This window comes from Planococcus citri, chromosome 1, assembly GCF_950023065.1.
Source record: "Planococcus citri chromosome 1, ihPlaCitr1.1, whole genome shotgun sequence".
NCBI classification, from domain to species: Eukaryota; Metazoa; Arthropoda; class Insecta; order Hemiptera; family Pseudococcidae; genus Planococcus; species Planococcus citri.
The window spans coordinates 65,778,918-65,806,619 of NC_088677.1; the positions used below are offsets into that span (position 1 = coordinate 65,778,918).

Sequence of the window (27,702 nt, forward strand, 5' to 3'; positions counted from 1 at the left end):
CACGAAGGAATAAAAATTTTATATTTTTAAAATGATAAATCAACACTTCGGAGTTCGGAGTCCAATCTCTCAATTTATTCAAAAACAAAATTTCAAAAATTCAATCACGCCTGGAAAAATTGCTTCAAAATTCACCACTTAGCCAAGTGATCCCTAAGTAACGTCTATGAATATGGCCCTAAAAATCAAAAATTTGAAAATAAAAATTTGATTCCCTTCGATCAGCGAACCTGGCGTCAAATATCACAACTAAGTTTCATCTATTTACACACTTTGCCTGGTTCAAATCTCAACATGGGTGTTTCTATTTCCGTTGTTGTGTTTTCGTTTTCATTTCGACTTTCGTTATCGAATTTAAAACACATGTGATAATAATTTAAAAATCTGTTACAAACCACATTCCGCTATATTTATTCAATATTCTAAGCAAAATGTGGTTCGTTTTCAGTCTAATTTTACTAGCAAAGCTATACTCCTGCGTTGAAATGGATTACATTCCGAAAGACTGGGTAGATCCCAATGATATGAGATACTATGATCGGTCGACGAAAACAATGAAAAACTCGAATACCGATTTCGATTCCACATCTCGTGATGTTTGCGAAAACACTCAGCATTTCGATCCTTACTTACAAGAAGAAAACCAACGATTAAAAATATTCATCGAACGGCTCATTAATCGGATCTTGCAAAGTGCTAGTTTGAAGGTAAGATAATCGAATATTCAACAATTCAACGTATACATAATTCCTCCGATCTATTTATTTATTTTATTCGTTTGTCTAGGATCGTATCATGAAACCGAAGACGAAAATAGTATCCGAAATACCAGTATCGATTACTGCCGAAGAACTAACTAGATTGGCTTCTTTAACGTACGAATTCAAGACTTCGGATTTGAACGATCTTGATCATTTGCTGTCGTTGGTGTTAACTAACGAAAGAGGATTCACATTCGATTCTCTGGTCTCGTATTTGAATCCTGTTGAAGAACTGTTCTTCAATATGAGCATGGAGGTGAGTACCGAGTATATTCGTTCAAATAAACTTACTTTCGTGTTATTAATTCGTGTTTTTTTTTTCATCTTTGCAGAGAGCTGTCGTCATGATTTGTATTTCCATAGCTTCTGTTTGCGTTTGGATGTTCGCTGTTGGTAAAAGTTTCAAGAAAATAATGCTCTTTTTGTATTTATTATGTTTCCTGGGAGGTTTAGCGTTCAACGCTTGGCATATGTACATGGTAAGCTACTCGTTACTATTACTAATTAATATGAATCAATATTACGAGTAATAACGTTTGATTTTATCTTCGCAGGAGGCCGTTTCCGAGCAGATAGCCGAAGCTCAACATTATATGGCTGTACCGGATGTGTGTAATCCTAAAAAAACATCATGGTGGTCGTTTCTTTTCTCGTGTATGTGATTTTCAATATTCGAATTATTCGTATTTTCGTCATACTTGTTCGATTAATTATGTAATTTTTCTGTTCGCAGCGAAGAACGAGTGTGCAAATTTCCAGAAATCTATTCGAGTCAATCCTCTGTCGAAAGTTATCCCGTCCATTGTGTTTTCACATACTTTATCGATGATGTTCATACACCCTTTGAAAGAACTAGGAGCCAGATGCGGTGATTTTCTACTCGGTGTATCTCGTAAGTGTTTGAAAACTTTTTCAAAGTGTTTCTTTTATGTAATTTTCATCATCTCGAATACCTGTAATTTTATTTTGTATTTGTTTCGTTCAAATACCTTTTTAGTTTTCACGAACTTACCATCTTGTGTAATTATTTCGTTCGCAGACGCAGCTCCTTGGCCACTAAACTACATCTTCTTACCATTCGTACTGATCGTATTCTGTCTGCTGTTCTTATTCGTCGTCATGGCTCACATGGGAGCCTCATTCAACTGCTGGACATTAATCGGCGGATTATCCATTAAACTGGACGAATCGAAAAACAACAAGACGCAGAAAGCGTTACGAGACGAGCTTCAAGATATCAAGAAGTTCATTAAATCCGAACTAGAAGAAATCCGAAGACCGGAAGCCGGAGATGCTGGTCAAATCACGTACCGGAAAAGAGTGCAGAGCACTGCTAGTTGTTCGTTTCGAGATATTAGTCGTGAAAATAATCCGTTTTTGGCGCAAAATGATCGTGAAAATGGTTCTTTTTCGTTACAAAATAATTCCGATTCCGATGCTGATAAGATATTAAGTAATTTTAACGTTTTAAAAGGATGTAGGAGAATTTCTCTTGGCAGGTGTGTTAATCCAAGTTCCAAAATAATTAGAAAAAAGTATAAATAGTACGCGGATAATTAATTCGGATAATTTTATATTTTGTATTTTACGAGCTTTATTTGATCTGCTGATGATTTTTATGGTGTGATTTTTTTTTCTTGTACTCGTATATTTAAAAAACTGGTATTTTGTATTTGAATTTTAGCTTTTCTGTGATATTTTTGTGTTTCCTGATATTTTATGCATTTTTTTTTTTTTTTTTGTAAAGTGAGAATAAATCAAATTCTATTTATTGTGTATTTTTGATGTTTTTTTTTCTCTCAAGGTGTTTTTATTGTACTACGACATCGAAAATCTAACTATCGACATTGACTATTGAACAGAAAATCCGGAGGTTTGAATTTATATAGAGATAACGTTCGTGGAAAACTTTATTCGACTTCAAAATACTCAAAATTGAAATTTTTCCCATCAAAATACGATGCAACCATCGACAATTTAAAAACAAAATGTTTTAATTTTTTCAAAATTATCTCATTTTGAGGACAATTGGGCCAAAAGAATTGAAAAATCGAAAAGTTTCGTTAATTTTTATTCAAGAAATTTTCTAAAGATTCATTTTTTAAAAAATTGAAAATTTCTAGATTGGCGACATTTTTGGAAATTGTAAATCGAATTTGAAAGTTCAGAAAGTTGAGCAAAATTCATTTTTTTCAAAATTTTCGTTTCCTTGAAGGATTTTGTAAAGGCATCAGAGAAAAATATCGAAGAAATTCCGAGTTCCTGATACCTAATCTATTCGATTCGAATGAACTTATAAATTAAAAGTTGGAATTATCAAACTTTTTACTCAAACGCTAGGTAATTCTCCATTTCTCCGTCCACTTTTTTGGTTTCATTCACCCTTCTCCCCCTTCAAAAACACATTTAAAAAAGGGGGAAATGTAACTTCAAGAATTTGGCATCATTTTTGCTAGAAACTAGAAGGGTGAACTCAATATTTTGAATTACGTGGTAAAGCTTTTTAGAAAATATTCAATAGCATCTTCAAGCTTTTTCTAAACCCAAATAAGCAAAACACAATTAAACAAACCACATAGGTATATTAATTCACAATAATTACGTAGGTAAACGTTTCAGGATTAAACAAATAATAATCCTTAGACAGCCTAATTCAGTCTTATCTATTTTTATTTCTCTCATTTTGCTCACAAGTTCGGTCAACAGACGGTCAAAAATGCTGTTAATTCCGGCTTCGGTGGCGTTACGTCGATACACGGTGTAACTATTTGCTAAAACTAGACCATCCTTGACATCTAAAAATTGATATGAAAATGCTCCTATCGATAACTCGTTCCAGCCTGAGGGGAGAAAAAAACAGAAATAAAAATATAAATCATCGATATCGAGAAAACGACATTTTTATTTAGGAAAAAAAAACAAGGAAGAAAACTCACCTGCTCTTAATAAGCTAGCAGAATCAGTCACGTTGTTGTACCTAATGCTTGAACAACAAGCTTATCTTTCAACAAAGGGTAGGTAAGAGGATCAGGCAGCCACTGTTTTATAAATGCAACATCATTTAATTTCTCCAACACACGGACGACTTCTTGCAGTTCGGTAACCTTGTCTCGTAAATATTCATTATCTGTCTCCGCTCTGCGGGCCATTGAATCGTGCATTTTGCATAAATATTTTATCAATAAGTCCCCTTTCTGTTCTGGATCTAAATTCTTCAGTAGATCTCCACATTTTTCTTCCGTAAGTGATGAGAAAGGAGTTGCTGATTCGGTCTTTTTCGTATCCGGAGTGGCCTTTGTTCCTTCTCCTAACTCGTATAGTATTCTTACGAATTGTGCGCGGTACTTGTCTCTTAGTATTTCCTGAAATAAATGTACGACGTTATAAGCGCTCTTCTTTGAGAAAAAAACCATTAGTTTTCCGAAAATTATAGGATTAATATTATGAAATACATTGAAATTTGATTATTTGGATTCTCGGTAGGGCTTGAATGGTAATAATTACTTTGATATCGCAGTCATCATCCGGAACTTCAATCTTCAATTTGCCTTTTCGCGTGTTGATAAAATTCTCCCCCGCAGAAACATAAACGATCGAGTGATTTCTGTAAACAATAACAAAAATATACGTAAGTATTCTACGCAGAATATTTGTTCAAAATACGGATCAGTTTGTTCTTAGCTACTTACAATATAATATCGTCCTTCGTGATAGTGCCTCCTTTTGAATCGAATAATTTGGAAGCTGATACCTCGAATATCTGGCTGCATTTTCGTATCAAATCTTCGTATGAATTGTACTCGATCATCTGACAAATGCACGAAATTTAATGTTGAATAATGGTAACCGGTAAGAGTAAGAAAGTTGCCGAATATCGAGATCGACCACTGAATACTCACTTGGCCTGTAGTTTGGCCATTTTTCAGCACAACAACCACTTTCGATTTCTCTTCGAGATCGTTTTTTCCAACTTCTGCAACTGCTGTCATGACTCAGGAAGAAGTTACTCGTAGAAGTAAACCTTAGAAGAGCACAATAAAACGAAGAAGAAATTTAAAACAATTGAATCAAAACACTTTTTGTATCTCTTCTATATTTTTTGTTTATTTACTTTCTCTTATCATTTTATCAGCAACAAGTCTGGGAAGCTGACGTCACAAATTGTACAGGTAGACGGTAGAGGTACCGTGACCACTCATTTTAGACAAATTAATCGTCAGTTCGACACAAATTTTGAATTTTTAGTGACTAAAATTTTGCCTGAAAATCTCGAAAAAGAGAAGAATAGAATCTAGCGTGAACCACAGCAATCCTTGGACTTGGACCATCCTGCTCAGACGATGGGTTCTGATTATACGAGTAGTTCTCTGATGGAATCGTCTCATCTCTACCGGAACTGCAGGCTTAGCATTTGTTGAATTTAACAACAAAATCAAACATACAAAAATACATTAAGTACCTATACGAGTGTAAGAATTGAAAAATTCACGTTTAGTTTTGCGATGAACAGATTGAAATGACTTGAACTTTACATGTTAGTTTTACAAATGAATGAGAAATATTTGGGAAATCATTTTATTTGTACACATACAAATAGGTAGATACCTATGTATTACATATTTGACATCATTTATTGTAGGGATTTTTTATCGAAAGCGTTGATTGATAATAAGTATAGAACCTAATTAGGATTGTAAATAATGTGAATTATGCTCTGCACCAGTTGTTGTTTCGTTGAAGAAACAATTTTTCTACGTAGAAGGAACTAATATTTAATATTTTATTTATATTGTAAGATGAGTAACTGAGTACCTGTACCTTACATGAATTGAATTCAGGAAATTCTTTAATACTCAAAAGTAAAAATACTTATACTTGATTAAAAGTAAAACATGCTAATTTGATCATGGATACCTTACTCAATATTATTATTTTATTAGGCTATTCATTTTATTTATTCGTAGGTAATTGAGTAGTAAATTATGGGGATAAATCTAGTAGGTACTTGAGGTTATTCACACGTCATCGTTGAAGATATTTCAATCTGGTTTTAACGTTGTCGTTATACCTAGTACAATGTAAAATATTCAATATTCTCACTTTCGGTTTGTTCTTGAATAGCTTCATCCTCGGTAACACGATTACTATTCGAACCAAGCTCTTGTTTTCACACTTTCCTGAATATTTTGACCATCCAAGGGTTTGGCAGCCTGCAATCCATTATATTACCTATACAAATACATGAGAAACGCATAGGTAACAGTACAAGTAAATTCTCATGTTGATTTGAAATTCGCGAATAGGAATGGATACATATCAACATCAATGTAGGATGAATAATATTAATATAGGTCAACGAGAAAATGAAATCAACTTGTAGATTCTCGAAAGTGCTACTTAGTTATTTTTCAAGAGCCCACGCTTTGTGTTGATTTTCAAATTTAATAAGATGGGTTTATTAGTAAAGTACCTAACCAAACCTAACTTGAACTATTATTATTCTATTCGTGTGTGATGCGTACCAATTTTAGAATGTCTTATCTTTTGCATTAAAAACTTCAATGGGTAACTGGGGAAAGAATAAGATTCCGATGGGTAGGTAGCTAGGTACATATGTGAAAATATGTACATTTTCGTAGAAGTGTAGTTACAATGCGAATAAGATGAAAAAATGGAACTTTAAAGTCTCGCTTTTTACCAAAAGATTGGCAAAATTCTCGTTTTTTAAGGAACCAAATTTCTAGAAAATCGATTCTAGAAAATTGTATGTACCTAAGTGATAATTTTTTGCGTTCCCTCACCACCAAAATGAATTGATTTTCGCCTTATTGTTATTTGTTTAATAAGTCCTGTTTTCTGCTAAACTTGCTGATAATGATTTCATTTGGTTTTTTTTCTGTCAAATTTTTCCAAGACAATAAGTGTTGAAAAGCGTAAATTTTTGGGCTAAATTTACCTAGTCAAGAAGTGTCCATTTTTGTCAAAATTGTCAAACAGTCCTGTACACTAACAAGATTGACCAACAAACCAGAAACCACTGCTTTTGCCAAAATTGTCAAGAAATACCCATTTTTTTGTCCAAATTGTCAGAGAGAGAGACTCGATTTTGGTCTTTGGGCTAGTTAACGAAAAGTTGTTATGTTACTCGGTTCTCCGTCAACATTTTCAGCTAGTAATTTTTTTGATGAAATGGTCAAAATGGTCTTAATTTTTGCCAACATTGATCAGAAATTCTTGCTTTTTTGTCACTATGTCCAAAAAAACGTATTGAGTTTTGCCTTGTCTGTCTAAAAAGTTCTCATTTTGTTTCAAAGTTTGCTAAACATAAATCCCGTTTTTTACGAGATTGCTTAAAAAGATTCTTGGTTTAGTGTTTAGTCAAATTTAATTTAAAAGATTCTTGGTTTAGTGTTTAGTCAAATTTTATTTTTCCACAAATTTTATCACTTTTTTCAATTTAAAAAAAATTTAAAAACAAAAAACTGAACAAATTAGTCCTTTTCTTTGAACTTAGCAGCTCTAAAGTTGGGCACGTGGAATATTTTAAAAATGTCGATGTACGTAGTTGCCTACTTACAAGGCGTAAAAGTTGCTAAACACGTGAGGGTTTCAACAATTTTGGGAGGAAAATGATCGTGTCAATAAATTTGCCTACTCCAAAGGCGAAATAATTATTCGAAACGTGGGGTTTTTCAGTGTATTTGAATTTTTACATTTAAAGCTGGTTTTAATGCGGGAAATTGGCACCCCTGACTGGAATCATTGTATATTCGAATTCAGTGAGCTAAATTTACCCCAGAATCATCTTTTTACACTCGTAATACAAGTAGGATTTGAAACGAGGAAAAACGTGAAAATAATTCATGATGTCAAAGAGGTTGCCTACTATCAAAGCGCAAAAATTATTCGAAAGGTGGGGTTTTTCAACCATTTGGAAAGAAAACATCATGTCAACAAAGTTGCCTACTGCCAAGGTGCAAAAATTACTCGAAACGTGTGAGATATTTCAATGTGTTTTTAACCAGTTTTTCAAGAAGAACGTTATCGTTGATTTATATGCGTTTAATTCGAGCCTCGAGGTAATTTTTGGACGATTTTGTAATGAATTATATCTGCCCTCTCCCTCTTTCACAGTCATTTTTTTCAACGTTCAATTTTAGGACATTAGGAGGGAAAATGTGAAAATTTTCGAGTATTGAAAAAGTTGCCTACTCTCCAGGCGGAAAATTAATCCGAAACGTGGAGTTTTTCTACAATTATGATTTTCAAGAATTTCATCGAGAAATGAAAAGCATTTGGTAAGTAAAGGTGTTTTCAATCCGGTAAGTTGACATCTCTGACTGATGAAAATTGTAAATTTGAATTTTTTTTCGTTTAAAACAGTTTTTATGGGGGGGGGGGGGAAATTGGCACCCCTGGCTGAAAATAACTGTGAATTCGAACGTAGTGGCCTAGATTTATACCTAAAAATTACCTTTTTTCATTCGCGAACTCGCGAATGAAGAAGAAAGTAAAAATGTTTGTAAGTCAAAGAGGTTGCCTACTCTCAAGGCGCAAAATTTATTCGAAACGTGGGGATTTTCGACTAATATCTTAAGTGAAAAATTATCGTTAGTTGATATGAGCTTAATTCGAGGTTATTTTAGGTGACTTTGTAGTTAATCATATCTACCCCCTCCCTTCTTCACAATCACTTCACTTTTCGTTTTATCTAGGAGGAAAAATGAAAATATTCGACTGTGTCAAAAAAGTTGCCTATTCTCAAGGCAAAAAATTTATTCGAAACATCAAGGTTTTCAATGGGTTTGCTAATATGCAAAGAGAAGATTATTTTATTTTGATACCCTCTGAGAATAAGCGTTGAATTATTTATTAATTTAAAAATTAAAATTACTGTTCAGAAAAAATATAAGTATTTCAGTCCTGACTACATTTTTTTCAAGTTGCAATTTTCTGTTCCTAAAGCATGATTATTTTCTAATTTTTCTTCCAGAGATGAAGTTGTTTTTATACCATAAATGTTCAATTTTTTTGTTCTCAAAGTATTTCATAAGTATTTCAGACTTCAACAGTCTTGACTTTATTTTTTTTCAAGTGGCAATTTTCTGCTCCTAAAGCTTAATTATTTTCTAATTTTTCTTCTGAAAGTAAGTTTGTTTTGCTACCCTTTGAAGATAAATGTTGATTTTTTTCCCAAAGTATTTTTCAGTCTTGACTTTATTTTTTCAAGTTGCAATTTTCTATTCCTAAAGTGTGATTTTTTCCTAATTTTTCTTCTAAGGATGAGTTTGTTCAAGTAGATACCCTTTGAAAATGAAAAATGATTGTTGATTTTTTTTTCTCAAATTCAGTCTTGGCTTCTTATTAAAAAAAAAAAAACAATTTCCTATTCCTAAAGCTTCATTATTTTCTAATTTTTCTTTTGAAGATGAGTTTGTTTTGATACTCTTTAAAAATAAATGTTGAATTTTTCTTCTCAATGTATTTCATGAGCATTTTTTAGACTTAAGCAGCCTTGACTTATTTTTTAAGTTGAAATTTTCTATTCCTAAAGTGTGATTTTTTTCTAATTTTTCTTCTAAAGATAAGTTTGTTTTGATGCCCTTCGATTTGATATTAATAATGACTTGAATTATTTTTATTTTATTTTTTTTTTCTATATTATTATTATCATTTCATTCTCAATAAAATACCTACATAATATTTTGAATTGTATTTTTTTAAAAATTTACAAATAAAGATGATTTATTTTTTAAAATGTGTAAATTTTGTTTTCCGAAGTATATTTCAGTCTTCGACTTTATTTTTTTTTTCAAATTGCAATTTTCTACTCCTTAAGTGTGATTTTTTTCCAATTTTTATTCTAAAGACGAGTTTGTTTTAATGCCCTTTAATAATGATTTGAATCATTTTCATTTTAATTTATTTTTTATGTTATTATTAAATTTATTTCTAATAAAAGATATATGCAAATTGTATTTTTTTTTTCAAATTTAAAAATAAGAATGATATTTTTTAGTGTTCAATTATGTGTTCCGAAATATTTCAATCTTGGACTTCATTTTTTTCCAAGTTACAGTTTTCTATTCCTAAAGCGTGATTTTTTTCTAATTTTTCTTCTTCGGCTAAACAATAAAAATTCGGCTCAGAATAAAGTAACACGATGAAAATTAACAAAATTATAAAACTGGTATATTTTTATAATAATCACATACAAGTACATATTTACGAGAAGAAAAAAAAACATTGGAATTTATAAAAATAACCTAAGACAAAAGTTAATTATTACAATAAACGCTTATGCCTAAAACGCACGATAACTAAACCTAAATTTAAATACAAAAAACAGGAACAAATAACTTGAAAACTGGTCGAAAGATGTCCGCGAAAAACAAAAATACATAAAAATGAGAGATTAAAATTTTTTCATTTATATTTTAAAAATCCGAAAACAACATCAAAATCGAAGAAAAAAAATGTGCGTTCTGCTGAGAATATACGAAAGTTTCGTAACTACTTTTAACAGTACACGAAGTGACGAGACCAAAAATACTACTTAGAAAAAATGAATTTTTTAAATGCAGAAAACAATATTAAAAACACGCACAATAAATTGTCATCTCGAGACAACAAACACGTAAAATGTAATGACGTTCCTTTCCTTTCGTTCAAAAAAAAATAAAAAAAAAAAAGAGAAAAAAAAACGTTACAAGGTAACAATTGCTCGCACACCGACACCAAAAGGATCGTCATTTTACATACAAACAATGAAAACAAAGAAATAGGTACACTTATAGATAAAATATTTATAAAATTATCATCACTCATTAAAAACCACGTACTTTGGAAGACAAATCGCACAATTTTTTTTTTTTTATTCTCAACACGACTCTTAAATAGATTTTTTTACTTTTAGAATTAAAACGAGGTCGTTAATTTAAACGTTGTAATAAATTTCTGGTAATCAGAGGAATGGTAATTAAATTCCAGCTCGTTTTTTTTCTCAATCATCTCGAGTTAAACATAAACAAAGAAAAAAAAACTTTACGCAAAGAATGTTAATTTTCTTATATAAGCGTAATTTTCTTGGTAACACAAATTTGTAAAAATTTAACAACGAACAGAAGAAAACAAATTAACAAAAATACACCAGCCATCTGCACACGAATATTTTCCAAAAATCACAATTCCGTTTCTAAAACTTAAGCTAAAATACATTATTTAATTTTCTTGTTTCTTTTCTTTCTTTTTTTTCTATCGATTAAAAAAAAAAAAAGTAACGCAAACACACGAGAAATGGAACAAGGAAAAGTAAAACAGATAACGTTACACGTGTACATACATTTTAACAATAGTATAAATAAATAGCACCCACGCGAGGCGACCATAGCGACAAATAATAGAGTTCGAATAATTTTACTCTTTTGTACTTATGATACAAAACAAAAAAAAAAACAACAACGTATTAATGTGTGGGTTTTTCGAGTACTAATTTCAATATCGTCGGAGTGCTTCGATTATCTCTAAGATAATGTTAATTTGTAACATAAAAAATTGAATACTTGGTGAATGTCTTTTTTTGAGAAATTGGATAGAAGGGCGAGGAGGTGAGAAAACAAACTTATTTAAATTGTTACGTCAAATTTTGTTTTAAAAAAAAAGATTCCAAATACAAAAGCGATCAATTTTTTTACAATTTATGATTGATTAGAAAATAATTTGAAAATTGCATCATTTAATAAATGAAACGAAATAAAGGCTGCAATAATTTTGAGAAATTGGGTCACAGATTTCATTACATAATTTTATGTAATCTTTTATAAATTTCAAAATTGTAAGTAATCATTTGAAAAAAATGTATTTTTTTCGAAAAAAATACTCATTAAAATTTTTTAAACGTGTTCACAAAATTTAAATAATTTTTCAAGATTATGAGTATTTTTTTCAAAAAAAAATAAACAATTTTCTAGCAATAATTTGTACATTTTATGGTTATGGTAGGAAGAGGGGGGGCGAGGGTGACGGGAGGTCCATCAGTCAAGGCTAAAAATTACTCATCAGAAGCCCAAAATTTTTTGAAAAATTTCACTTTTTTCAAAATGCAAAAAAATGTCTTAAAACTACACTGTCCATTAGTCACCCTTCACCCCCTCTTTCTTCCGACAACAGAGTGCCTCCGAATTCTTGAAATTTGGCTTTTTTATCTCGAGGGAAATTTTTTGAAATCGACCTGATCCAAAAAAATGAGAGAAAATGAGAGGAGAAGTTCCAAAAAAATCATATAAATTTAGAAGATTTTTCAAAAATAAAAAATTATTCAAGAAGGTAGAAAAATTATGAAAATGAAAATTCTCATTCAAATTTTACTTATTTGATTTTGGATTTTGGATTCCAAAAATGAGATTTTCATTTTTTTAATGATTTCAAAATGATTTTTGACTTCAGTCGTTTCAAAAGTAGGAAAATTTCAACGAATAAAACGATAAATTATTAACTCTGTTTTAGATTTAATCTTCGATTTCGTCAATTTTTAGATTTCAGTTCGGTGTGGATTTTATAAAGAAACTATTCAATTTTCGGGAAAAAAAATTCTAATTAAAAACACATTAAAACGTATTTGGATCCCCTCCCCTTCCCTTCCATTTCATCTCATCCCAAAACAAAATACGCACATTCTAGTACGTACATTCAAACACAAAAACATGACTTTCCCACCATTCTCTTCTCCTCCTCAGCACCTTCATCCAAATAAAAAAATATACTCGATACATCAATCGATATCGATATCAAAATCAAAATCATCAACACTCCGACGTAATAAAAAAGAAAAAAAAATCATCAAAGAAAATAAAATGAAAACAAAATAATAAAAAGAAAAAAAAATAGTACAATAATAAACACGAGAATAAAAACAGAAGAAAAAAAACAAACGTCAAATTGGGGAAGAAAAAGGAAACGAGGGAAGGGGGACATCGCGATAAAAGTAGAATATAAAAAAGAAGAAAAATACAATCGACACGAGACGTTGTGTACAGAGTAAAAAGATGGTGAATTCCGACTCGTCGGTGATCTCAGATCTTACTTACACGATCACCATCTTACTATTCGAAGAAGATATTAATAGGCGAACGGAGGAACGCGACTGCGTTTCCTCATCTAGTACGCCGTAGTTGGCCATACGCTACGAATCGTTGTGAGATTCCAGCATCTCCAGCAGGAACTTGTCGATCGGGTCTTCGCCGATTAACTTGTAGAAAAATAAATGTTCGAGACATTTCAGGCCGATTGAACGTAGAGCTGGTAACCGCAACAGTAGTCTGGCAAAACGACCGGGCTCGTTTGGGTACGCCTGTTTAGTGTATTCGTCCAGCGACAGGTACACCTTGTCGCGAAGCTGTTCTACCTCGTGTACTGAGCGTAGACCCTTCACGGCTGTAATTTTCCAAAAAAAAAACACGTGTAAGTACATACATGTCATTAATCATGAGAACTTATAGTTAAGTTACGATCGATAAATAATAATCGGAGGGGAGAAGAGGCCATCGGAGGCAGCTGAATTGAATACGATATGGGCAAAACGTAAAATTCAAAGTTCAACGACCTCACAAAATATTAATTAGAAGTAGGTCTTAAGTATTTTTGGCTTTAATCACGCGAACACTAATTAAAGTTCTAACCAAATATTGATTAAAACGTATCATTTCGTTTGATAATTTTTGAACAGGACGAGAGATGGGGTTCAATTTTGATTCAAATACGAAAAAATTGGAAATGTTTTGTCCCATACCTTCAAGTATATTTTTCACAAAAAAAAAAAAAAAAATTAAAACGATAATCCAATTGGAAATTGGAAATCGAAAAATAATAAAAACAGAAAATTTCAAGAATAAATCTTAACATAAATGACTTCATTATAACAAAGACAAAAATTCAAAAAAAGTTCCAAGTTTTCAAAAATTGCCAGTGAAACGTTTTATTTTCTGGACGTGGATTCCTGGGTAACTTTTGAGCTCAATCAAAAAAAAAAAAATCATAACAAAATTACTTATCTTTAAAATTAGAGGAGCTGTAGGCTATGAAATTACTAAGAACCAAGGCTAATTTGAAAAATTCCAGGCCAAAAGGTCGATACTCTATCAATTTTGAAATTTCTTTCTTTGCCTTCACAGGCTACATTGGAATTCATGTTGAAATTTTTTAAAATTCATTCCGATCGACGACTGTCGTTTCTGATCATTTCGTATTGAATTTAAAAATCAACCTTTCCAAGCGAATTTTTCCCATCTCCGAAGCATCCTTTTTTATACAAAATGAAATTCTTTTCAGCTTGAACCAAGTTTTAATCAAAAAATTAAATCTCAAATAATATTAATAACGTGTGCTGAAAAGATCTTTTTTTTTTATAATTATAAATTAATGAGATTTGACAATTAAAAAAAAATCAACGTAAATTTTTGGAAAAATTGATTGTTTCTACTCAAAATTCAAATTTTGGATCAATTTTATTAGCCAAGATGAATCTTGAATCCAGAGAAATTAGAAACAAAAACAAGCGTAAAGCAGGAAAAAAAGTTCTGAGAAAAGTTAAAGGCGAGGGGAGGGGTCAAATTCCGGTTCTGACACAGTTTTTTGGAGGGGGGAGAAGATTCAAAAAAATCAAACTTGAAAATAAGGGTCATCTTTCGTTCGAATCCTTCCAACCATTCCCTTATGCAACGTTGTCAATTTTCTAGAATTCATTATGGTCTGAAAATACTTCAAAAAAATGCTGAAAAATCCTAATGACAATTTTTACATTTTTAAATTTAAATTAATTTTGTTTTCAAAATACGACACAACTAGACCACAATTTCAAAACAATAAACATGTTTCAATTTTTTTCAAAATTTTCTCACTTTTTTCACAATTTATTTTAATGAAACCAAGTTTTTTCTGAATTTTGACTTTAATTTAGCATTTTAGCATTTAGCATTTATTCCGGCAACTGATCATAAAAAATGATTTTCAATAAAATTTGAAAAGAGCTTCAGAATCACTTCAAAAGGAGCGATGAAAATCACCAAAAAATCAAACATTTTGTTTTTGTTTTTAAAAACCTGAAATTTTTTTGAGGCTTTAGTTGGCAACACTGGAAAGATTGAAGTTTTCGATAGAAATATTTTCATTCTTTTTTCTTTGTTTGGATTCTCAATGAGGACTTTTTTCACGATCCCACAAAATTCAACAACTCAACAGCATCAAAAATGATTTCTGCAAAAATTGAACCACTCCTTTCCTCCCCACCCCCTTTAAAAAATACGTAAATTTTGCTTGGAGAATAGAAACATTGACGATCCCATTCCATTCTGGATTTTTTTCTCAAAATTACACTCAGTAAACCGTCCAATTCCTAGAGCCAAAAAAATCACCAGTTCTCAAAATTCAACCTTTCCTCTTCCAAATTATATTAATTGAGGGCAATTGGGCTAAAAAAAGAGAGAGATTGTCGACATTTTTGGAAATTTTGTAAATCAAATTTAAAAATTCAGAAATTTGAGTCTACCAAAAATTTTTTTTTTTCAAAGTTTCGTTTCCTTGAAGGACTTTGTGAAGGAATCAGGGAAAAATATCAAAGAAATTCCGAGTTCCTGATACCTAATTTATTGAATTCAAAAGAACTACTAAATTGTAAGTTAAAAAATCATTTTTTTTCCCAAACGCTCATCCTCCTTTCACTTTTTTCGTTTAATCCCCGGGCCCCACTCCAAAAAAACACATTTAAAAAAGAAAAAAATAGAACTTCCAAGAATTTGGCATCATTTTTTGCTAAAAAGTTAAAGGGTGAACTCAATATTTTGAATTATACTAGGAAAGACTTTCTAGGAAATACTCAATGGCATCTTCAACCTTTTTCAAGACCCAAATGAGCGCAATATTATCAAATATATCACATATTAACAATGATCACTTAAGTAAACGTACCAGGATTAAACAATATAATCGTCCTTAGACAACCTAATTCAGTCTTATCCATTTTTATTTCTCTCATCTTGCTCACAAGTTCGGTCAGCACGCGGTCAAAAATGCTGTTAATTCCGGCTTCGGTGGCGTTATGTCGATACACGGTGTAATTATTTGCTAAAACTAGACCATCCTTAACATCTAAAGATCGATGCGAAAATGCTGCTATCAATAGCTCGTTCCAGCCTGAGGGGAGAAAAAAAACCAGAATAATATAAATATAAATCATCGATAAATATCGAGAGAACGGCCATTTTCATTTAGAAAAAAAAATAAAAAAAACAAGGAACGAAACTCACCGGCTCTTAATAACAGCACCTGATCCTTAATTGGTAATGATGTAAAATGAGGAATATGTTTGGCCCATTCGACCAATTGAAACAACTGTCTTTCGGTAGCTTTGTAGAAATTCTGGATATCCTAATTGAAAATCGAGTCGATGGTAATTTTAGAGAAATACCAAAAACAGAAATCAAAACAAGACAACATTAGAAATTATACGTATTATACGTATTACAATAATTATTCAGATTCTAAATCTAACGAAATCATGAATGAAAACATGCGAAACAAAAATCGAAATGACCGTACCTTATTTTCGGATAATATTTCCGGAGAACTGCACTCCATTCTTTTCTCAGCTTCTAGTATCCTTTCGATAGGCATATCGGCCGTCATCACTGTGCTGGTAGCTTCTCCTTCGTTTTGATCTCGGTCCTTATTCGTACGCTGTCTTTCCTCCTTGAAACAAACACACGAAAAAATGACTCAAAATGTCAATAAACAAAATGAAATACTCTAGCAAAAAAAAAAAAATCTAGAAACTAAATAAACGATTAGGTACACAGAAACAGGCTCCGGCCACTAAGTATCTCTGTTTCATCAACTTTGGCCCCCTCCTCTCTTCCCTTCCTTCATTCCCGCTTCCATCACAGCATCTGTTTCTGTATGTATTTTGTACCAATACCGAATATATAGGTCGTTATCGACTGCTCTTATCAAAATTTTATCAAATTACAAATAAACTAACGCAGTAAGTAAGTCAATAAGCTTGTAGTATACAAAAAGTGGGTAATTAGTATGAATCTTATTCGTTAAATAAATAGACGTACCTGAACTGCTTCTCGTTTCATGCCCATTGAAAGACATTTCTGGTATCGGCAATACTGGCAACGATTTCGTTGGCGTTTATCTATGGTACAATTTCTATCCTCTCGACACGCGTACGTCAAATCTTTACGGACCGTTCGTTTGAAGAATCCTTTGCATCCTTCGCAGCTGTAACAGAAAACAGAAATATAGATTTTATTAGTAAATTATATTATTCGAGATGAAATATCGCAATATTATTCCATATCCAAAAATCATTTTAAAAACGTTGAAAAAAAATTACTTATTAAAAATAAAAAAATGGTAAAAATGCAAAAAAAGAATAGAAAAAACGTTTGAAATCTCCCACTGCAAAAGTTGAGCTACAAATTATTCAAATAAATTATCGATTTTGGAGTTCCTATTCTATTTATAGAACCAGCAAAACAAATAAAACAAATTCACTCCAAGTTCAACCAATTTTGAGAATGAGCCTTAGAACTTTTTGGGGTCAAAATGTTTTCATTTTCAAAGAGAATAAGAAAAAGTAGAAAAAAATAAAAGTAGCAATTTCAAAAAAGCAGGACTTTTTTGACAATTTTGACAAAACCTGAAACTTTTTTTCAACAGTTTTGGAGAAAAACATTGGTCGAGTTTTTTTTGGCAATATTGGCCGAACCTGGACTTTTCTTTGGGTAATCAGGCAAAGCAATTTTCTCAAGAAAACAGTAGCTTTTAGTAAGTACTTTTCAGACAGATAGGAACTTGAGGAAAAAATCAATTTTGGCAAAAAATGAGCATTTTTGACAATGTTGGCAAAAAAGGAATTTTCTGTCAATTTTAGACAAAAAAAAAAAATAGAAAAATGTGATTTACTAAAATTTTGGAAAAAAATTATAACTTTTTTCGACTAAAAATGAGGACTTTTCGGAAATTTTGATAATTTTGACAAAAACTGAAACTTTTCTGGTAGTTTTGGCGAAAAACATAAGTCACGTTTTTTGACAATGTTGGCAAAACGTCAGACAGACAGATGAGGAAAAAATCAATTTTAACCTGATAAGACTACTTTCTGACAATGTTGGCAAAAATGGAATTTTCTGTCATTTTCGACCAAAAAAAACAACACAAAAAATCTGACCAACTAAAATTTTGAAAAAAAATCATGACTTTTTACTTACTAAAAATGAGGACTTTTCGACAATTTTGGACTTTTTGACAAGAATTAGGACTTTTTGACAATTTTGACAGAAATTAGGACTTCTTGATAAGAATTAGGACTTTTTGACAAAAATGAGGACCTTTTGACAATTCTGACAAAAATCAGGACTTTTTAAAAAATTTTGACAAAAATGAGGGCTTTTGAAATTTTGACAGAAATTAGGACTTGTTGTCATGAATTAGGACTTTTTGACCATTTTGACAAAAATTAGGACCTTTTGACAATTCTGACAAAAATCATGATTTTTTAACAATTTTGACAAAAATCAGGACTTTTTGACAATTTTGACCAAAATGAGGTCTTTTTGACAATTTTGACCAAAATTAGGACTTTTTAATAATTCTGATCAAAATGACGACTTTTGACAATTTTGATAAAAATCAGGACTTTTTGACAAAAACTGAAACTTTTTTGGCAGTTGAGGCGAAAAACATTAGTCAAGTTATTTGACAATATTGGCAGAAAATTGGACTTTTTTTTGGATAATCAGGCAAAAAAGGAATTTTTTGCATTTTCTTGAGAAAGCTGTAGGGTTACCATTTCAATACAGATAAGGAAAAAATCAATTTTGGCAAAAGATTGACACTTTCTGAAAATGTTGGCGAAAATGGAATTTTCTGTCAATTTTGACCAAAAAAAACAACACCAAAAGATGTGACTATTATTGCAATTTTAGAAAGAAAAATCAGAACTTTTTGAAGATTTTGGCAAAAACCCAGATTTTTCGGCAAGTAAAGCAAAAATTTGCGTTTTTTTGCTTGTATTGGCAAAAAAGCAGGATACACGAGCAAAAAGCAGCAACAAAAATCAAAAATTCTTGAGCAAAGAGACGGGTAATTTTTTTTCCAAATTTAGAGTAAAATGAAAAATCCAAAGTTTTACGTGCCCCTGATTTTGGATTTGTGGTGAAAATTTCAAATTAACTCAACATTTCCAAATTTTTACAGAAGGGTGGAATTCCCAGACTTTTCCCAGTTTTGCTGGTTTTCGTAAAATGGATACCTTGCCATTCAATTTTCAACTGTTTTTAGGTTCGGCAACCCAACCAACACTTACGTATGTAGTTAGGGTTGCCACATTACTTGGCAACATTTTCGAATTACGTCTCGAAGCTCCCAGTATTTATGTAATATTTGCGATATGTTGTATGCTGGAAAATTTTAAACCCGTAGGACTTTTGATTTTCAATTTGGGGAGCTGAAATTTTCTAAAGAGAAGCTCCATGAATCTATCAATTATATGCAGTATGCTGCAGTGAAAAACATGAATCGTGGAAAAAATTGGACCTGATCGACGCAGACCAATACCAATAAGTTCTCTTCAACAGACAGACATAAAATACGAAGAGTCACGCTGCCTACACAATTGGTCACAGAATCAGGGTGCCCATAATCACTCCAAATTTTTGGAACAAGCAAAGAAAAACTCAACAGACCATGTACCCACGAGAACTGAATTCCGATAATTTCAAGAAAAATCCTCTCAACCTACGCCTTCCCTTCGCTCTTGCTATCAAATAGATTACATGCTTATCACCTACAATGTGCAAGAGTGTAGGCCAATGTTGCATCTATGTATGTACAATACAATCCACATCCAATACAATCGTAAGTATTTTCATACATCTACATGTCTACTTCTCTACAACATACATATAGGCAGGTAGTCTGTATGTGTTACATTTCACACATACTCGCATACTTGAGCTACGTACACGTATAATTTCGTACTCGTACTTATATGTATGTAGACTTACATACATAGATGTACATTATATTAGCACAAACCAGCAACAAAAAACATAACACAACGTCAAGAAGGAGCAGGAGAGTACAGAAGACCGAACTTAACAAACGTTCATAGTCAAGGCCATCCATCTCTCACTCTTGATACCCTGCCCGCTTCTCTCATCTGTAAACCGTATAATACATACGTACGTTTCCATCTCACTTGTTTATTCAACACGTCGGCGTACGTCGTGTTCATTTACATCGCCGCAGCCATGCCATATACACCGAAGCATACTTTACTTACGTACACCAATACCACACACTACAAAATAATAATACTCAAACTCGAACAGTCTAATCGTACATAAGTACGTGTTCTCGAACCCAACAACTCATAATACTACGAATACGACAATAAATTCATACGCAATTATTGCACACACTGTACCTATACATACAAACTCGTGCATTCCACATGGCGGTTTCATATTTCGATCTTTACACGTATCTACGACACAGCATCTGTAGCATGTACCAGTACCATACCCTATACCCTCCTAACTTCTCATTTGGTTTCAAATTTGTAGAAAATTCCTACAGCTACGTCGTCAACCCCCCCCCCCTCCCTTCAGACGATGGACTAGATTCTGAAGAAAATCTGAGTCAGTCATTCCACACGATTCACGACTGCGCAGACATCGCAATCTGCTATCAGCACGAGCGATCGAATCAGGTAGTAACCGAGGGACCGCGATCGCGATCGGCGATCCGATGAGGCGTAGGGCAACTCAACTCAACGCAACACTAACCTAACCAACTGACGGTAAAGGTCAACAATTGCGCAAGGTCGTATATCTCACACAATCAGTCTGATTCTACGCAGACCTACAGACTCCTTGTGCGCGATGCCGGACCAATGTATACGTCCGGACGCGAGCGAAATGACATGACACGCAACCACGCCATCGCCACCATCGCCGCTGCGCTGCTGCGGTCATTTTACGAGACTATTATTTGTACATTATCGCGAGTCGAGTAGCGAGGCCACCGCGCCGACGACTACGGCGACGTCGACCGTCGCGTCGGTCGCGCCCAATAGATTAGGCTAGGTTATGGCGATAGAAACTATGCGACTGTAACGAGCGAGGAGCGACGACGATGGACGACGCAACGATGCGATGGTGGCTGGGGCTGCTGCACATCTCACGTCCTAGTCGCACAGTTGACGTTCGTTTCCGCAATGTACTCGCAGCTTTGAGAGCTTATAGTAGGCTCTCTCTCACACACTCTGTCTGCCTCTCTCTCTATGTCAACCTTGAGCGTAGTATAATGTACGTATGTACATAAGTATGAATGTATGTATATGTAATATGTACGTGTAAGCGCGGTGCTAAGTCGAGTAACCTCACGTACACGCAAAATTGACCATACGTAGGTAATTAAAGTGGGAAAATATCGTAACATCGCGTACACCATGCACATTAAAATGGGCAGATTTGTACACGAGTACATACGTCAGAGAGTGAAGCAGAGGAAACAGACTGATAGTAATTTCGACCATTTTTCTTCAAATTCCAGTTTGAAGTATCTCAAATCTAATTTTGAGACTTTCATCTCAATTCAAAGGAAAGAGCAGCTACAGCTCACAAAAGAATCATTTTTGAAGAGAGAAGAGTCAAAATAATCAAATGATGCGATTTCAAAATAGGTAGAAAAATTTTCGAATTTTTTCGAGACTTATAAAAACACCCACCTTCCTCCTCCCCACACCAAAAATGTTATTTAGTTCAATGAGGAAATAATTCTGCACATTAGGGTGAATCACGAAGAAAACATGTCGTTGAATTTTGACCAAATTCAGTGATGGAAACCTTCGTCCTTCATACTGAGTTGAAAATCACTCAGAAAAAATGTCAGCCCAAAAGGGAAGGGAGATTTTTTTTTTAAATTCTGGTTTTTAAGCTCCAGCCTCTGCACAGGTTGTTTTGGGAAAAATGGTCCAGTTTCAGAAGATGAGATTGAGAAAAAATTTCTGAATTTACTCGAAAACGAGAGAATGGAAAGCTAACAAAATTTCAACCGTTTAGTAGAATCCTGAAAGTGGTCCTGGAACTTGGATTTTAATGGCAGTGACCTAGGTCGACGCAGAATTTCAAATACTATCTTCTGGAACTGGGTCGTTTTTTCTAAAACGGTTTAGGAAGGTGCTGAAGCGAAGATCCCGCCGTTTTTTCAAAAATATCACCACTTTGAAATCCTCAAGGTTTTTTCAGAGGAGTAATTTTCAGCTCAAAATAAATGTCTCCGCTGAATATAGTCAAGATCAATTTTTTTTTTTTTTTTTTTTGAAATTCACCCTGATGTACTCACAACAAAAATTTTCATTTCAGTTGGAGCAGATTTCAAATCACTGAATTATTTTAAGACGTCTGGAACCCCGAACCTCCCCCCCCCCATTGATTCAATTCAGTGAGGTAACCTGTATAATGAAAATTTCCCATTCAATTACATATCTAACATTCGACCTTTCAAATTGATTTATCGATGTGAAAAAAAATGATAATTTAAAGCAATTATCTACGTTAAAAATGCCTAAAAGTCAAATCTGATACTTTTCAAGTAGAAATCTATGGAAAAATGGAAAATGAAACTTTTTTTTTAATAAACATGTTTATAGCTTAATCATCAGATCATTAATATTTATGAAGCGCCTTGTTCCTTGTGTACAATTTCCCTTGTTTACTTTCCTACGTACCCACATCGACAATAAATCAAACAAGGTAGTTTCTCACTTTGCCCAGAATGCTCCCTTAATTTGTTTTGGGTGACTTGCCAAAGTTGTTTCTCGACTTTGCTCCAAATATACCACTCACTTCGTCTCTTCGCCTTTAAGTGTTATTTTTCATCAAAACCTTACAAGAGACCAGATCTTTTAAAATAATAACAATAATGTAGTTGGAGGAGAGGAGATTCGAAAACTTGAAAAAACACATCTAATACAACACATATTCAAAATGAAAAATCAAAATTTTAGTCCCTTCGGTCAATTAAAATAGGACTCAACGCACCTATAAAGAATTCAAAAAACCATTTAAAAAATCGAGAAAATCTACCTTTTTGAAACTGTATTAAGACAGAGTGGGCGGAACTTTCGAAAGGAACACACAGCCCAAATTTTTACCATCTTAGTAAATTGAAAATATAAACTTCAGTAATGATACAAAATTAAAAATGGTAGAGAATTCGCTATTTCAAAGTTGGGGAGGGGAAGGGGAAGGGGTTAAAGAGTTGGAACCCGTGAAAAACACATCTGAAACACCTCACATAATAAACATGCCAAATTTCAGACCTTTAGGTGAAACTGAAATGGGACCCAGTAACAGCACAAATTTTAAAACGTCGAAGAATTAATATTTTCAAATCCAAAAAAAGCTTCCCGCCTTCTTAGAAAAATTTTTCAAAATGAAAAATCAGAAATTTGGCAAGACATTTTTCAAACAATTTAGAACTTCTGTTTTTAGAGGAGGAGAGCCCCCCCAAAAAAACCCGCATCTATACCACATTTCAAACTCGTTAAAAAAAAGCGGAGAAGTGACTACAAATTTTTCAAAATCAGAAAATGTGAATAATTTCTTTTTTCTGTTCATTCCTTTCAACCATTGCTTTGATCGATTCCTTTTTCACACTTTTTTCAAAACGATTTTTGTCCACTCCAATTGCTCAAAAATAATTGGATTTGAGTGAATTTAGTTTTAAAGCACTACTTAGAAAATCAAATGTCAAATTTCAGCTAATTTTATAAAATAAAAATCTAATTTAATCGATGTAGGAGTATTTTATTTTTACCTGTAAACTCCGTAATGTTTTCCGCTAGCCCGATCGCCACAAATGGAGCACAAATGTTTGGATCCACTGAGCGGATGATTCGGTGGATACGCCGAGTTTGGACTCACCATCGCTGAACCGGTAATCACAGAATTCGAATGAACCAGAGAAAATTGGCTGTAATTAGAAAAAACACACACATATTAGGCAACTGCGTATTTAGAACAAGTCAGGCTAAAATATTATTAACGTGAAAATTTTCATTTTTGTCAATGAAGACGAAAAAAAATGTTGCGTTTCAAAAAAATCAAAATTGCCACAAAAAAGTTCCAAGTTTTAAAGAAAAGTATACTTACTTTACCACTCAGAAAATATTCTGAGAAAATGTTTAAAAATCGTTTCCGTTTCTCCCCCCCCCCCCCCAATAGGTGTAGAGTCCTTCATTCTTGGACACTACGAACAGTGTTACCATTCGATCATTTCTTCTTCCACTAAAATCTTCTTTTTTTCGTTTGTCCTCATTTCGTTTTTTTTTGTTGCGAACTATTTTTTTTTACTTTTTCCAACAATACGAATTACCACAAATCAGAATATTTTGAAAGATTGATCATCCAAAAAAGCCAAATAATAGATTTTTAAGCAGTCTTGAATAAATTATTCTTTAATTATTAACGCTTCATCTAAATTTCTTTTTAAAAGTTTTCATCTCGTAGAAACTGCTACCTGAATAAAACCTTAAAAACTCCAAAAATCCAAAAATCAACTTAAGCATCTCGAAATTAGGAAATTGAGGTTTTTTAGAACATCCTCTTTCGACCCATCCAAGTTTCGTTCCAATCAGATATCTCGAATTCAAGGTGTTTCCTTGTATGTAATGTAAATTATCAAAAAATAAATCAAATTAAACAAAGTCGGTAAAAATTTATAAAACGTAATTTCAAACAACATTCTTCAATTCATATTACAAACATTAAAAGGCTTCCCTTCATTCGCTACCCTTTTCCTTCCCGTAGCCGGCTGCAACTAAACCACTCAAAGCATCCCCTCTCTGTCGACTTTTCACACACTTACACCCCACAAGTTACGTAACTCGTTTCATGTATTCGTAATTGTAATCAAGGTGAATCATCGTACCATAACCTTTCTCAATACACCGTTACACTCTTCTCGATTCTCTCGACCTCTACACCGCACAGTATATTAACCCATTGTATTTACAATGTACATATAATACCGAACATTAATCTGAAGCTGTACACTTACCTAGGACTGAGAGGAGCTGTGACCGAATTCGGTGGACTTAAATTGGCCGATAGCAAGGTGGCAGTGTCCGGTTTCAAATCAATCGGCGATTGCGGACTCATTGATAATAATGACATTCCGTTGCTGTCCAAATTACTTAATCCTGCAACACAAGATGAAAAAAAATCTCACATTAGAACACCGTATTAATATACCTAATTTATAGACACACAATTAAATCAATCACTAATGATATCAGATACACATAAAATAAAAAATGTCAAATAATCCATCGAGATTGAATATTCGAAAAAAATCCACCTGCCAAAAAAAAAAAAAAACTAACCCATAATCCTATACAAAGGTGGAGTATGTCGCCTCATCTGGATAGTTTTCAGATTACGGTCACACGAGCACACACAAAAAAATTATTATAAAATCTAGTACACCGCGCCGTACGTTAGCAAAATTTAGGTCACATCGACAATTTTTTTTTTCACTCTGGTAAATTGTTCATTCGGGTGCCAAAAAAATTCACTCTCAATTTTTTCCCTACGGCTGTCGCGTACACACAAATACTCGTATCTTCAAATACACCACAGCGACACTACCACCAGCAAAGCAAACACTTCGACTCGTACACAGGTCGTACATCGGACGTACGTGTATAATTTAGGTTAAAACCACCGCCACCGTGTTCGTGTCGACTTCACTCGCTCGTCGTTTATAATTTTTTTTTTATCGCGTATCGGAAATCAACTCTCGAGAACCTTCACCCTTAACCCGGTCATGTATCACGAACGTCTACACACCAACGCGATCACCACTACTGAACTGGCGACCCCGATCCCGATCCTGCTAACGGGATATCGAGCCAAAGTACCTATACACACATAACGGCCAACAGAGGAGGGTAAAATGGAATGGTTGAAAAAAGAAATCCATAATACCACAACAGGGTGATACCTAAAGTGACGAGGGTAGAAGAGAGAAACTCGCATTACAACGCATACTAGTCGCGTGATGACGTTTGTATTGGTAGGGTAATTTCTCTCGCGGCTGTCATTGTCCTCTAGATCTCATCATGCTGGCAGCCTGCATACACCTTCGGTCATTATGGAAAGATATCTTTCTATCTCTTTCACCTACAACGGATGGACCACGTAGGAGTATTATAGTTTACATTCATCATCCCTCTTCTTGAATTCCAGGAACCTGTTCTTTTTTATCGCAGTGATCGTCCTTCACCCCTCTTTGCTTTCCTTTTACAAATCTACGTAGGTATATCTTGGCGATCTGGACCATGGACGCCGTAGCTTGTTTAAATGTATTGTAAAGGCATCCAAAAAAACAACGAAGATTTCAAAATGCCATTATTCTGTTTCCTTTTTTCTGAATCTTTGTTAACCGAGTCATTGTTAGAAGATCCAACACTAAATGACCTTTTGCTCGAGTCGATGCACGAGAGACAGCGACGACAATGGGGTCATTAGGTATTGTGGTGTGCTACGGTGGTTTTTGTAGATTTTTCAACTTACATTCTTTCTATTCCTCTTTTCTCTTTCAATGTGGTACATATTTCACGTTTGTAGGTAACAGGTACCTGTAAGAAAATACACCATTTTTTCCCAAAAATCACAAAACTAATACGAGAGTTGAATGGTGCTTTTAAAAGGACTAGGAGGAAGAAAGTAGATTCCTGCAGAGGTATACGATTTACAACGAATCTGGACTCCGGATGGTGGGAGAGAAGTGGTAGGCAACACTAAAATGTACATCAAACGATTTCAAATACCTACTTATCATATGTTTTTGGAGACATTTTACAACGTTTTTTAGCACATCATTCAAACTTTGTAAAAAATGACTTGAAAAACACGAGGTAAAGAAGTCAGTTTTCAGTTGAATTTTCGCTTTCACCAGTCCTTTAAATGTGTATCCTATCCACCAAACATACGATTTTTCTGGGCTTCATGAGGCTTGGAGAAAACAGATCATAGGAGTTGTCTAGTTACGTTCGTCGGAATTATGGCAATGAAATAGAAGAATTCCAACTGAGAAATCACTACTTAACGATTAATCAAGGATTTCAACGTTTCAAGAAATAAGTGCAAAAAAAAAATGATGAGCTGTTTTTTTTCTTCTTCAGTTATCCCATGTACTAACAGCCTTTTTGGCTGAAGGCAAAAAGTAGAAACCAGCAGTAAAAAGAAAGGGAACTAGAAGTAAACTGATGTCCACTCTCAGCTGAACATTATTTCTTCAGTTTTTGACCAATGAACTGATATTTAGAAACCAGTGGTATCTACAGGTGTATGGGGATTCTGTCCTAAGACGGCGCAATTCTGATTTCTGGCAACTGGCAAGTGGCAACAATGATGTGAAAACTGAAACCCCACTGCTTTGAGTACATATGGCTTTGGTCCTTGTGTTTCCCATCTTTGACTCTGCAGATACTCTGCAGTGTAGTCATACCAGGGATGCCGACGATATTAAATATCACGATAATTGAATTGATTCATTAAATAAGTAAGCTATCACTATTATTGTGATATCACGATACTATTGACTTGCAATCTTTTCCACAAGAATCGCTAAAGTAAATGCGAAAATCGGACACTGCGCATGTCAAAACTGTGGGCGGAGCTTACTTCCAAAACATAACAACCTCCTTCCAGTTTTTAGTAGTGATGGGATACTATTGATATTTTGGGATATTAATATTGTTGAAATATCAAAGATCTCATACCGATAATTATTATCAGAAATTTTTGACATTCATATAAAGACCATACAACAGCTGATTTTTGATGAAAAGAGTAACTAAATCAAC

General features: G+C 33.3%; 3 protein-coding genes across 8 annotated transcripts in view; 1 reads left to right on the top strand and 2 right to left on the bottom strand.

The window, feature by feature from the left end:
* Nucleotides 1-316: 316 nt before the first annotated feature.
* On the top strand, nt 317-2,539 carry LOC135833384 (chloride channel CLIC-like protein 1). Its single transcript, XM_065347161.1, has 6 exons — nt 317-707; nt 787-1,017; nt 1,094-1,240; nt 1,316-1,415; nt 1,495-1,653; nt 1,801-2,539. Exons 1-6 carry the CDS (start codon nt 432-434, stop codon nt 2,304-2,306), a joined length of 1,419 nt encoding a protein of 472 aa, XP_065203233.1. The 5' UTR covers nt 317-431; the 3' UTR covers nt 2,307-2,539.
* A 784-nt stretch (nt 2,540-3,323) lies between these two features.
* Nucleotides 3,324-4,904, bottom strand: LOC135833385 (uncharacterized). Its single transcript, XM_065347162.1, has 6 exons — nt 4,873-4,904; nt 4,661-4,782; nt 4,451-4,569; nt 4,266-4,365; nt 3,698-4,123; nt 3,324-3,601 (listed from the first exon to the last, which is right to left on the bottom strand). The coding sequence occupies exons 2-5, from the start codon at nt 4,748-4,750 to the stop codon at nt 3,725-3,727; spliced, it is 708 nt and encodes a 235-aa protein (XP_065203234.1). The 5' UTR covers nt 4,751-4,782; nt 4,873-4,904; the 3' UTR covers nt 3,324-3,601; nt 3,698-3,724.
* A 5,027-nt stretch (nt 4,905-9,931) lies between these two features.
* Nucleotides 9,932-27,702, bottom strand: part of usp (ultraspiracle) — a 94,833-nt gene continuing 77,062 nt past the window's right edge. For 4 of the 6 annotated variants that reach the window (XM_065347185.1, XM_065347186.1, XM_065347182.1 and 1 more), the window contains exons 2-8: nt 24,891-25,032; nt 23,649-23,804; nt 16,874-17,039; nt 16,353-16,502; nt 16,061-16,172; nt 15,723-15,947; nt 9,932-13,193 (exon numbers count right to left, since the gene is read on the bottom strand). In XM_065347185.1, coding sequence (XP_065203257.1) covers nt 12,943-13,193; nt 15,723-15,947; nt 16,061-16,172; nt 16,353-16,502; nt 16,874-17,039; nt 23,649-23,804; nt 24,891-25,032 — 1,202 coding nt within the window. In that variant the 3' untranslated portion in view covers nt 9,932-12,942. Of the gene's footprint in view, nt 13,194-15,722; nt 15,948-16,060; nt 16,173-16,352; nt 16,503-16,873; nt 17,040-23,648; nt 23,805-24,890; nt 25,033-25,215; nt 25,366-27,702 lie in introns of those variants that run through there. The other 2 variants (XM_065347187.1, XM_065347183.1) reach the window with 2 other exon arrangements.

Excerpts from the sequence above, each read along its gene's own strand:
- LOC135833384 (XM_065347161.1), top strand. The coding sequence starts at position 432 with ATGTGGTTCGTTTTCAGTCTAATTTTACTAGCAAAGCTATACTCCTGC. Across the intron at positions 1,018-1,093 it reads TCTTCAATATGAGCATGGAG|AGAGCTGTCGTCATGATTTG; the intron begins GTGAGTACCGAG and ends TCATCTTTGCAG. Across the intron at positions 1,654-1,800 it reads TTTTCTACTCGGTGTATCTC|ACGCAGCTCCTTGGCCACTA; the intron begins GTAAGTGTTTGA and ends TTTCGTTCGCAG.
- LOC135833385 (XM_065347162.1), bottom strand. The coding sequence starts at position 4,750 with ATGACAGCAGTTGCAGAAGTTGGAAAAAACGATCTCGAAGAGAAATCG. Across the intron at positions 4,366-4,450 it reads ACGAAGGACGATATTATATT|AAATCACTCGATCGTTTATG; the intron begins GTAAGTAGCTAA and ends TATTGTTTACAG. Across the intron at positions 4,124-4,265 it reads ATGATGACTGCGATATCAAA|GAAATACTAAGAGACAAGTA; the intron begins GTAATTATTACC and ends CATTTATTTCAG.